At 33.2% G+C, this 12,867-nt stretch overlaps 1 protein-coding gene across 1 annotated transcript in view; it reads left to right on the top strand.

The window, feature by feature from the left end:
* LOC129226697 (uncharacterized) overlaps positions 1-12,867 on the top strand; it is a 133,906-nt gene that overhangs the window by 79,084 nt on the left and 41,955 nt on the right. Inside the window, exon 18 of the mRNA XM_054861326.1 lies at positions 11,098-11,199. Within this exon, the coding sequence (XP_054717301.1) occupies positions 11,098-11,199 (102 nt within the window). The remainder of the gene's footprint in view (positions 1-11,097; positions 11,200-12,867) is intronic.

The raw sequence follows: 12,867 nt of genomic DNA on the forward strand, positions 1-12,867 counted from the left end.
AGCAAATAATGATTGGCAATCCCGATATTATTTCTTGCTAAACAAAAATTTCAAAAAGACTAATTTCTAGGCTTCCTAACTTTCTCTTTTATTTAAATCTAACCATATTTGCCCAAATTTTGGCAATTCAACTCATTCAACACAAATTGTCGTTATTCGGGGAACAAGCTAAAGACTTATATTTTTTGCGAAACTTCGAGCTTAGAACCTCTATAGTCCAGTCAATGAGTGCTCAAAACGGGTGTAGTGTGCATGGAATATGCAATAATTTTTCACTTCAGAATATTGTAAGGGGTAGTTAGTAAGTCCCCGCCCCTAGGGGGTGAGTTAAAGGTAGGAGAGAGGCGGGAAGAAAATTTTGGGTTTTTTGAGAAAATGTCTGAAACGGTGAAAAAAATACATTTAAAATAAAAATTAAAGCTAAATAACCTGCCTAAGAAACTACTAATGTGTTTCAAATTTCCAATAATTTTCCGGGTATATGTTATGGAAAATTGATGATTTTCCATACATAGAAAATTCTCTCTTTTTGTCGAACATTTGCTCCTAGTGCCTCCAAGGATCTGTATTCATGAAAATTGTCAGCGACAAAGTTGTAGAGCTTTAAACTTCCTTCAATTTGATATGCCTTTTTGTTATATTTTATTCAACCAATCAAAAGTTACAGAATTTCAAACACGCACTTTCATGACAAAACATGGAGCACTTGCCATCCACAAATTTCAAACTGACTTGAAAGGATCGCACACTTCCTCTTTCTTTAATGATCTCGTCAATCCTGATGGACAATAAAGAAATATTTGTGGATTACTACAACACAAATGATGTTTAAGAGGGGAGAGTGTGAAATTGTGACTATGTGACAAGAGGAATGAAAGAGCAAGAAATGTCACATCAAGCATTTTTTAATACGAATATGTTTATGAAAAGTAGTTTGTAAAACAAACTTTGTGACAAGAAGGGGGGGGGGGGGGGGTCAAAAATGTTAAAAAAGAGTGTAACATCATTTATGGACAGCCCCTTACCAAAAAATTGGACGAAGATTTGCATAACTACGTATATGCAGTATGAATTGCTCCATACGCATGGCGTTATTTAACGAAAGTGAACTGAGGGAGTACAGAAATCCAGCACTTCCTCAGCAAGAAATTTGTTAGAAGTAATTTATAAGTAAACATACCCTGACCCTAGGGGGGAGGAGGGGAGTTAAAGGTGGGAAGGGGGAGCCAAATTTTGTGATTTTCGATTATATCTCGGAAACGACAGGAAAAATGTGTTCTGAATAAAAGTGAAAGTTAACTAAATTTATTGTGAAATTGTTTTCATACATATATGTCACATTTCCAGTGGTTTTTTAGGCATACGTTCTTGAAAACCAATACTTTTCGAGAGAAAAAAAATCTCGTTCTTTTTGTCTCAGAGTGTCTGCCAAGCAGGCGCTCAAGGGATCTTGTGCAGCAATCATATGACAAGGACCCCAACGGTTTTCTGTGTCTTGAAGGGCCACCGGCTGAACACTTGAACTGCAGATTCAAACCTAATACCAAAGAAATATGAAGCCTATGCCCAATCATCGCGACACCCAGCTGACAAGCAATCAAACACTATGAAGTTGTAGCATGTACTCAATTTAGTTATTCTTATTGAAATGAATATGTGACGTTATAGCATGATAATGAAAATTTTAATATTTGAAATAAGGTAAATGTAGATGACCGGCAGCACTCTTTTGTAATTATAATTTTTATTACATTATTACTAATCATATTTTGAAAGTTTATATGGAATATGAACTGACAGAAATTAGAAAAGGAAAATATCATCTTTAAGATGACATCTTGGTTTTATTCTTAAGCGGAAGGGTCATGTCACCAGTAGTGGAAAAGTTATTCGAAGAAATTGGTAACGTATTGATGTCATCGTCCTCCCCTTCATCCTGGATAAATATTTTGATTCCGTTGTTGCAACTGCCCTTGAAATGCAAGCTTGTGACAGAGTAGTTTAACGACGATTTTCTACGAGTGACCTTCCGGTGACTAGTAGAAAAGCAATTGGTCAAAATCATCTTTAAGATTCCGTCAGGAGCAACTCCCGATTCCGATGAGAGTATCGGCATGAGTTGGTCATTTATCCTTTTCCAAACCTCCATTCCGGTACTTCACCATTAGGTTCCTAGCTACAGGTGTACCTGATAGTACTGCAGAGTTAGAGACCAGTCTTGATGTTTGCAGCTACTTAGAGATCAGTCTTGATGTTTGCAGCTACTTTGATAAATGATCTATAACGGAACTCGTTGAGGGACTTTTCTGTAGCTAGAGCACCATACTATGAGAGATACATATGACCCCATCATCCTCAATGGATTTAGGGGAAGAAGAATGGTTGATATATTCCTTAGATACATGTTGTATGATTTTAGATTTCTGGTACATTTTGATAGCAGAATGTGTGATCAGTTAGGGATTTGACTATCAAGAGAACAACCAGGAGGACTTCCTCTCAAATGATAGCTACCGAAGGATTTTTCCATCTGATGGTAGCTGTCTTCGCAATATCGACGTCAACATCACCTAAAGCTCGAAGTGTATTTGTCTCGTTTTTCAACAGCTTCATCATTAACAGATTTGTCAACTCGCTGTAATTATGAAAGTTGGACAGAAACCTTCTTGTTTGACCCTCATTTCAATTTTCTAACTGAAATTGATGTCCATATGGTTTATACATTCATCTCTTTTTGCCTAACAGTTTTGTAGACTAGATATCTTCATTAACAACGAATTCAAATTTAATTAAAATTTGTCGTTATCAATTTCCATAAAGAGTATGTATAGTGCTGACTTTCAGCACGTCCTCAGTCCGCCAATTCATACTGCATGTGCGTCATTTTGAAAATCTTCTTCAGGGTGGCGACAGATCAGGGAAAAGTCAGGGAACTTTATTAATCAGGGAAAAATCAGGGAAATATTCAGGGAATTTCGAAAAAATAGCCAAAAATCAGGGAAAATTGTTTTTATGAAGTTTTTTTTTTTGCTTTACAAAATTAAGTATCCTTATTCCCTACGCATTTTTTGCCAATTATCTGTTCAAAAAAAAAAGTAAAATTAATGAGGTGCGATTATACACTGCCGCATATTTGTACATCTTTTTTCCTCAACGTCAAAGTATTGAATCTTACTTATTAACCACAGGATGAACTTCCTAAGATTGCTTATGCGTCTGTTAGGTTGTTTATTTCACCTAGCTTGAAATTTCCTTTCACGCTTTTAATGCGAGGTAAAATAAACAACCATACAGGCAAAGAGGAAGCCTTCATTAATGCCTTAGCTCCTTTGCCTTTATTCCATTGACTCGAAGTGATTAGCGTACTGTAATCACGATTTCAAGAAGAAATCTTTGGTTTTTTAATTAATACTGATAAAAGCTTAAAAGTTATTACTTCTTCATTTTTTAAATTTAATTGCTAAAACTAAACTTTCAATCAAAAAAACTTTGTTTTTTACCGTTATACTATTTGATGTCGCCGCAGATTATAAGGATTTTCTTTTTTTCAGACTTAAATGATTCTTTTATTTTATAACCAAGTTGTATTCTTCTTTTATATATTTTGAAATTAACTAATTACTTTTTTTTTCTGTTTTTTTTTTCTTGCATTTCAAAGTTGTTTGATACAAAAGCAATCTAAGATTTTTTTCGTTACATACTTAAATCATTTGAAATAGAGTTAACTTGTATACTTAAGTAAATATCTTTATTTTTTATTGTTAAAATGCTGTATTCATTCATTGAAACCTATGTTCTTGATTAGAGAAAAACTCCCTATGAATGGATGTCAAAAGGTTTCATCTGTTTTGCATAAATATGTCAATTCGTTATATAAGAATAACTACATTACTTCTATTCTTTCACTATTATTTGTTATTCTTGCAACAATTATTATACTGTTTGAAAATTTAGTTCAAAATAATTTCAAATACTTTTCAGTTCTACCATAAATACACATACGTTTTTAAGAGTGAGTTTAATAGTTTCTTAAAATTCTTATGCTAAGTGGTTTCTGGAAGCAAAGTATCTTTCCATTGTAGAAAAATTTAATATACTGTTTTGTCGTTTCCCCCCCCCCCCCCAAAAAAAAAAAAAAAAATTGACTTGATTTTTTTTTTTTTTGCCATTTTGTTGAAAAAGTAGCATTTTTTAAAAATATATCTTTAGTTCATCAACTTTACACAACTTAAAACGTTTAAATTACTGTATTTTATACAAACATACAATGGATTTCAAGTAGAGCAAAGAAAGGAAACCATTACTATTGGTAACGTAAATCAGGGAAATTTGGTGAACTTAATCAGGGAAAAGTCAGGGAACTTTTTTTCACATTTCCTGTCACCACCCTGTTCTTCCAATTCCATAGATAATGTCACACTTTTTTTGAACATTTTTAACTTCCTCCTCCGCCCCCTTGTCACAAAGTTCGTTTTACAAGCTACTTTTCATAAACATATTCGTATTAAAAAATGCTTTATGTCACATTTCTTACTCACTTTCCTTCCCCCTTTTCACACTCACAATTTCATGACCCCCCCCCCCCCCCCCTCTAAACATGATTTGTGGTGTAGTAATCCCATAGGCGGATTTAGGCTGTGAATTCTGGGGGTGCAACAATATAGCAGTGGCGTAGCTAGGGAGGTGTGAAGAGTTTGGTACGCCCGGGGCGGCGTACTTTTCGGGGCGGCGATTCAGCACTTTTTGTGTGAAGAAAAAAATCTAATAAGGGAATCATACTTCAAATCTAATACTGGAGTCAAAGGGAAAGAAAACTTTGAAATGTAAGGTTTTGGTATGACTGAACGGTCATTTCAGTGTTCAAAGTTGAAATATTTCCGTAGCGAGCCCTTGAACCTTCCTCATTCACTTAATGTCCTTAAGTTGTGATTCAACACTTAAACAGAATTTTTAAAATTTAAATTTCGGAAAATATTCGAAAATGTAATATCAAATATACTTTTGAAATATAACATGTGTTTATGTATATAAATATCAATATCAAATACGTTTCTGTGAAAGTTGTTTCTTTGCAAGTCTGAATTAATGCAGGGAAAACAAATTATTGGAACTTTGTTACGGAATAAAAGCTGACTCTCTATCGTCCCCACAGGCTTAAACTGACTTCAGTTTTGATAAAGATTCGGCAGAGAACCCCAATCCCCAAAAGTTACTTTTACTGCAATTTTTGATGTAAATTCAGATATTTCTCCGAGATAGGTGCATGACCCCGCCCCCTTTATTTTTGTAGGAAGAATACGGATTAAATTAGTTTCCCTTTGCTACCTTAAATTAAGTTTTATATTTTGAGCGATAATTTTTTCAATGCTTTAATGTAATTGATATGTTTTAATGAAAAGGTGGCAAATAATGGAACCGCCCCGGGCGACAGAAACTGTAGCTACCCCATTGCTGGCTAATTACAGGGGATGGGGGGGGGATGCAGCACTGCAAATGGCGACTAAAGCTGCTATTTTGACGGCAAAGGCGACTATTTTGATGAAAAAAACGAGTATTTTGCAATCAGTTGTAAAATACAGCGAGTATTTTAGTAAGTGTAACTAAAATTCGTAAAAAAGCTTCTTTTTCTCCTAGGAGAAAAAATTGGTAAAAAAAAATGAAAAAATCGCTTTTAAGTTTACCCTCTAGTTACCACGGAAAAAAAGGAAAAGTTTTACCGCGTTTAATTTTTGAAAACAATCGGATTAAAAAGTGGAAAAATGAAATGCAATAAAACATTCACGATCAGAAAAAAATGTGATATTTATATTTTTGTACAAAAAAAAAAGTTTCGTAAAGTTTCGACGCGATCGTAAAAGATCGCAATTTTCGTAACGGTATCGTTTTTGTGAGTGCCATTTTTGTAAAGGATTAGTTTTTGCAATCGCGATTTCTGTTTTCTCAACTACTTCTTTTTTTTAACTGTTTTTTTGGTTCTTAATTTCTTTTATTCGTACTATACATTAATTTTTTTGTGACAAGAGCTAATTTTCTTTCGATCGGAAATAGGAATGTGATGCTTAGAGCTCTTTTTATACAGTCAGTCTTTTACTATTTTCTTTAATAACAGTCAGACAGTGAGAAAAATATACTAGAATGTGTCAGTGATGGTTTCTCTTTGTGTTTATTCAGAGTTGGGCTAAAATTTGGAAAATATTTTTTGAAGTTTTCTTTTTTAAAGTTTGTTTGGAGAAAATTTACCCCACGTAGGTCTGTCCCACTTCATGGCATTAAAATGATATAAATGCTTTTTTTTTTAATAGGAGACTATTTTAGAAATTATTTTCTGTATCTGGTAACTATTTTGGAGACTATTATTCATATTAAAGGCAACAAAAGCAATAAATTTTAGTAGCGGAGCTCAGGGATAGCACTGCCCCGCCCCTGTTGGAAAATTTTGAAATTTTACAGTGGAAATGTTGGTTTTTAGTTGATTTCAGAGTAATTTTACTGTACTGTTAACTGGAATGATGTGTAAGGACTTTATATCGTTATTGAGGAAGTACATCACAATAGCCATAATTTTTGACTTTATTAGTCATGGTTGTTTCAAAGAAACAGAAAATTGTAATGTTATACCAATAAATACCAAATTGCAGAATATAAAATTATTATATACAAATACAAATACAAATGTGACGACCAGCAACAGGCTCTGGGCCCAGCTAGGCTGGTCCTAGTCAATTAATTAGTCCCCAATGAAGATCAATGGCCCTCTTAAAGCTATCCACTCCTTTGCTCATTACCACCTCTTCCGGTAAGCTATTCCAAGTGCCCACGACCCTGCTAAAGTAGTAGTTTTTCCTGATTTCCAAGTTAGTCTGAGATTTAAATAGCTTAAAACAATGACCCCTTGTCCTGCTTTCCCCGCAAAAATTTAATCCATTTACATCTTTCATTTTGATAAATTTAAATAACTGAATCATGTCCCCTCTGACTCTCCTTTGCTCCAGGCTATACATGTTAAGCCTATTAAGTCTGGTATCATAATCTAAATCTGAGAGTCCCCTTACTAATTTAGTTACCCTTCTTTGAACCCTTTCCAATGCAAAAATATCTTTCTTCAGATAAGGCGACCAAAACTGAACAGCATACTCCAAATGAGGTCTTACTAAACTCCTATATAAAGGCAGAAGAACTTTCTTAGATTTGTTTGAAATAGATCTATTGATGAACCCAAGCATTTTGTTGGCTTTGTTACTAGCAATACTGCACTGTTGACTAAACTTGAAGTCCTGATTTATAAAGACACCCAGATCCATAACATTTTCTGCCTGATTTATGACTGAACCCTGTAAACGATATCTCATACGCTTATTACCTTGACCTAAGTGTAGCACTTGACATTTCCCTACATTAACTGCCATACCCCATTTATCTGCCCACTTAGTAATATGATCTAAATCCTCTTGCAGCTGTTTTACTTGTTCTTCATTTTCGACAATCCCCATAACTTTTACATCGTCAGCAAAACAATTCATGCTTCCAGAAATATTTTCATTGATGTCATTCATAAATATAATAAACAAAAGAGGCCCTAAAACTGATCCCTGAGGAACCCCACTTAAAACATCACTCCAATTAGAATGATTTCCTCTCACAACTACTCTTTGCTTCCTACCAGTAAGCCAATTTCTAACCCAAAGTAAAGTTTTTCCTCCTATTCCAATGTCAGCTAACTTGCTGAGAAGAGCAACATGCGGTACCTTGTCAAAAGCTTTTTGAAAATCAATATAAACAACATCCACACATTTTTTGTTATCTAAAGCTTATCTTTTGTTATCTATATAATAAAGTACTGAAAAATAATTAAAGGAATGTTTTTATTTGATTTATGTAATTATTTATCTTCTTTCTTTTTTAATGGAGAAATACTTCTTTTTAATTCGTGTAGCACAATTTCTCTCTCACTGGCGATATGTGGTGACCAAGTCACACAATAAGCTGCCTATTATTGTATTTTTGGGTTTGCTTTCAAGTAAATTAACTTGCATTTAACTGTAGAAAATATAAGTTGTTTTACTAAATTCCTGAGGAGAAATACATATTTTCTCCTGATAAAAATATATTTCATTTAAATTTTCTTTGAAAACCCAACCAAAATTGTTGGGGGTGCGGCGCACCCCCTGGCACCCCCGTAAATCCGCCTATGAGTAATCCACAAATCCTTCTTTGTTGTCCTTCAGAATTGTTGAATTCATTGAGGAAAGAGGAAGTGCGCGATCCTTTCGAATCAGTTTGAAATTTTTGAATGACAAGTGTTCCATGTTTTGACATGAAAGTGCGTGTTTGAAATTCTGTTACTTTTGATTGGTTGAATAAAATGTAACAAAATAGCATATCAAATTGAAGGAAATTTAAAGCTCTACAACTTTGTTGTTGACAATGTTCATAAGTACTGATCCTGAGAGGCACTAGGAGCAAAAGTTTGACAAAAAGAGAATTTTCCTGAAAATCATCTTTATCATAACATATACCCGGAAAATTATTGGAAGTTTGACACATATGTGTAGAAACAGTTCCATAGGAAGTTTATGTAGCTTTAACTATTATTTTAAATGCATTTTTTCCACCGTTTCTGACATTTTCTCGAAAAACACAAAATTTTCTTCCACCCTCTCTCCCACCTTCAGCTCACCCCTTAGGGGCGGGGACTTCTAGTATGTTTACTTACTAACTACGCCTAACAATATTCTGAAGTCAAAAAGTATCGTATATTCCATGCACGCTATAATGTGTTCATTGGCTGAACTAATATTTCCTTTTCCTCTTTTTTTCCAGTTCCTCAATTTAAAGACTGAATTCATCCATTCTGAGCTCTGCTTTTTCAATTTTAACAAACAGATTGATGATTTTTACTGGCATGAAATCATTAAAGTTGTGTGTTCTCTTTTGACAAATCATCTTGGTTTAAGAGATTTTGAAATAGATGCATCTCAGGCTATATTAGACTTTGTTACACATCAAGTTAAAGAGTCATCTCTAGTGCAAAATAATTTTGAACTTGAAAATGAAGACTTGTGAACAGTTCCTTTGGGGCATTTTATTATGTTCTGCTTATGACCTCAACATCCATTTCAGTGCTTGTGCTCTCCCAGCAAAATATAAAAGGATAGCAAATTATACTGAAAATATTATATTTAATGCTCATTTGTTCATATAAATCAGTAATTAAAAATATGTACTTTTTTTCTGATATCTTATCTCAGGAGGATATTCAGTGATCTGCACAAAATTCCATGCGGAATTCTTAGTTCTTTCATGTTTGGTTGATGAGTAGCATTGAGAAAATATTACTTGTGGCACAAATATTAAAGGAAAAAAATTTGTTTCTGCACATCTTTGTCTTCTATTTTGGCAAATAAACTTCAGTTCATGGAAATATTGACTGTTAAAAAGAGTTCTAACAAGTTAAATAGCATAATGTCAGGGGTTTTTCAAAAATATAAAATTATGGATGGTAGTGCATCAAATCAAAAGCAAACTCATTAAGTCTGCAAATCCTTATGCCTCCCAATGACTGTTGAGATTTCCATGACTGAAGCATAACTTGATTACACTGTATAACAAAATTTTATTTTTTTTTCTATAACATTGACAAAATAGCTGATTTATGTCAAGTTGGGACTGCTAAACATAAATATATAAACTAAATTTTTGTAACACATACCATTTTAAAATTATGACAAATTTAATTTCCAAAATGGCTAAAAATTGAAACTTTTAAAACTAATCTAAACATGTTTATCTACTTATATTTTGAATCTGAATGCAAATATAATAATAATATGCACTTATACATACATTGTGAGGAGAAATAGCACAGGTTTTAACATTGAGTAGAAAAAAAAGCCACATGTTGTGAAAGAAAATGATGAAAAATTAACTTTTCCTCTTGAATTAGAAACCAATAGTAATCTCCCAGCATTTTTGTATTCCATTTTCCTTGGTTATGTTCTTCGGTACATTTAATATCTTGATGAAAGTATTTACCTTGCTCATCACTCACTGTTGCAAGATTAGGAGGGAAAAAAAATCAAAGTGAAAATGCAAGAAATGCATCTTCAATGACATACTGCACCCCATCGTTTCAAAGTTTTGCCACAAGTTTCCCTCTAAAAATTTGGCATTTTTAGTTTTATTTTGACTGACTAAAAATTCTCAGGCTACCTCTTTCAGAGACAAACAAGCCGCTAATTTTTTTTAGGTGAGATTTTCACCAAGTTCATCGTTCTCCATAAGCGTTCTTATTTGTCGGCCGACAAAAATGCTCTCTTTTAATTTAGCATTACTCAATTCGGGAAAAATACTTTTCAAATAAAAAAAACCCTTTCCCATTTTTATCAAAATTTTTAGACAAAATTTTTCGTCAAACCGAGTTTTATATGTAAGGGTGGAAGAATCATTTTCCTGCAGAATAAGAAGTAAATTTTAAAAAGATAATTGTTACCACTTCAGAAACAGCAATTGTAATCAAAATAAAATATTCTATTAAACAATAAGTGTTCCAGATGATATTTTTCACAGTATATACTAATTGGCTGTTTTATAATTCTAATTTTTGAAATGTATATGAAATTGAATTATTTTTATCACATTATAAGCAAGGATGCATGCAAATGTTATAGAGGCTATAACTAAGAAACGTTACGTGTTAGACACCCATATCATTTGGCAATTTTGGTTACAATTAAGTAAGTAACTCAAAACACATGATAGTATTCATGTTAGAAAAATCGGGTCACACAGTGTTATTAGAGTTCATTTTGTTTTCAATTTGAAAACAAGATTTTCTCTATTCTAAAACTACCTCAGATTAGGCAGCCAGCAGTAGCTCCTTAGTGATGAGTGATAAACAAATCAAGTGTTTTGTCTTCCATGCACTTATGTTAGCATTATTATTTAGTGGTAACAACAAATTGATAAACAAATTGAGTATTTTGTCTTCTATGCACTTATGTTGGCATTATTATTTAGTCGTACCTCAAATTCTGCATATTTTTATATGTATTAAAATATTGAAAGAAGGAAAAATAAGTGAGTTATTATTTATTTTAGAAAAATTACAATAATGATTGGATGGCAAAGGAGAAAGAGGTTACTCAGCATAAAGATCGCATTAGAAGTTTAGAAGAAGAGCTGCAAATTTCAAAAATGAAGGTAAGCTCTAACATCCTTTTCAAATAATGAATATATTGTTTGTGAGTGTTTTGTAATAGTCAATACCTGGGGGTTTCATGTCCAATTTTCATTCATGAAGATTTCATACTGTCTACCAGCTATTTCCAATCCAGTTCCTCCCTGTACCATTTATTTCTTAGCTGGAGGACTTTAACCCTTTAAGCGGTCAATTATTTTACCATAAATGCTTCCAAAAAAGGCATATTTTTTTATTGCACTGTTTAGCTTATTTATTTGTCTCTTCCACAATTTTACTCATAAGTGAAAAATCAATGAATGTTTCATAAAATTGTAGAACATCAGAAGTGTCGTCAAATTGTACATGCACAGAGGGAATACCAGAAAATTTAAATGGAGGACACGGAACAGATGGATTTTTCACATCAACCTAGGTATAAATTCTTGCAGAACTCAAATCTTCATCAGAGTTGAGCTCACTGCACGAGTCATCTGAGGAATAATCCAAATAATTAGAAGAAATATCTGTATCAGAATGTAGTTCATCATCTAACAAGAGAAAATATTTTCTTCGTCTATTCCATCCATAATTTCCATAAGATTCACAAGCACGGCATACAGTCGAGCAAAAACTTCAAAGAACAGTTCCCGTTTTCCCGTCACATAGAAAAACCCGGATGAAAAGCATTTCATTTACATGGACAAGCCACGCCATCTGTTGAAAAATAATAATACTAAATAGTCTCTTTCAATAATGAAAAATGCGGGCAAACCAGAAAAGGAAAGGAGAAAATATCGATGCCTGTACGCCGTAAGGGCAAACCAGATGAGACCGATTTCGGCTAGCACGTACACTGTACGGGCAAACTGTTTAAGGGGTTAAGTGTAAAATTATTCCACCTGGAACTTGTATTTGAAAGGAATAATAATATTATTAATGTCCAATGTAGGTTATTATGGTCTTTAGAAGGTGTTAGAAAGTCCTTAAAAAGTTTGTTTTAAGTTCCAGTTGCTTATTTTTCCTTTTATTTTGTTACAAGTCTCATTACTTCTTACCACATTTTCCAATAGAAACACTGCATTTTTGTAGCACTGAGAAATGCTGAGTCCATTACATTGTAACGACACTAACATAGTTTGTAACTGCTGACTTCTTCATCAGAGGTGCCAACCCACCCCATTTTATGGGGAGTCACCAGCTTTTCAACCAAATCTCCCACTGTCCCACTTCACAGTTAATTTCTCTAGTTTTTTTTATTGTGTTGATTATTGAAAGATTCCGAATACTTTTCGCTATCCAGTGTTTATTTATTTATATATATACTAGAGAACCCGACAGACGTTGCTCTGTTCAAACTTTGTAAATTGAAAAGTTAAGAAATTTCAATAAACTATCAAGTGTTTGAACCGTTTTGTTGAAAAAAATAAGTAAAAAGTAAATGTTTTAAGCTGCTATGGTGTTAGAATTTGTGTATTTATTATAACTTGATTTATAATGCCCACTGAGCAGTTGTTTTATTAACTACTTTTTCGCTCGTACTTGATGGTTTGTTCTTTCAGCCATACTCAAAAGATAAAAAGCGTCCTCAGATATTAAATCTAAAAATCTAACTATCCATCTAGAACAAACAGGAAATGCCGCTGCAACATCGTCCATATGAAAAAGAATAAAAAAATCGGAAGGATATC

Source organism: Uloborus diversus, chromosome 7, assembly GCF_026930045.1.
Source record: "Uloborus diversus isolate 005 chromosome 7, Udiv.v.3.1, whole genome shotgun sequence".
Taxonomy (NCBI): Eukaryota; Metazoa; Arthropoda; class Arachnida; order Araneae; family Uloboridae; genus Uloborus; species Uloborus diversus.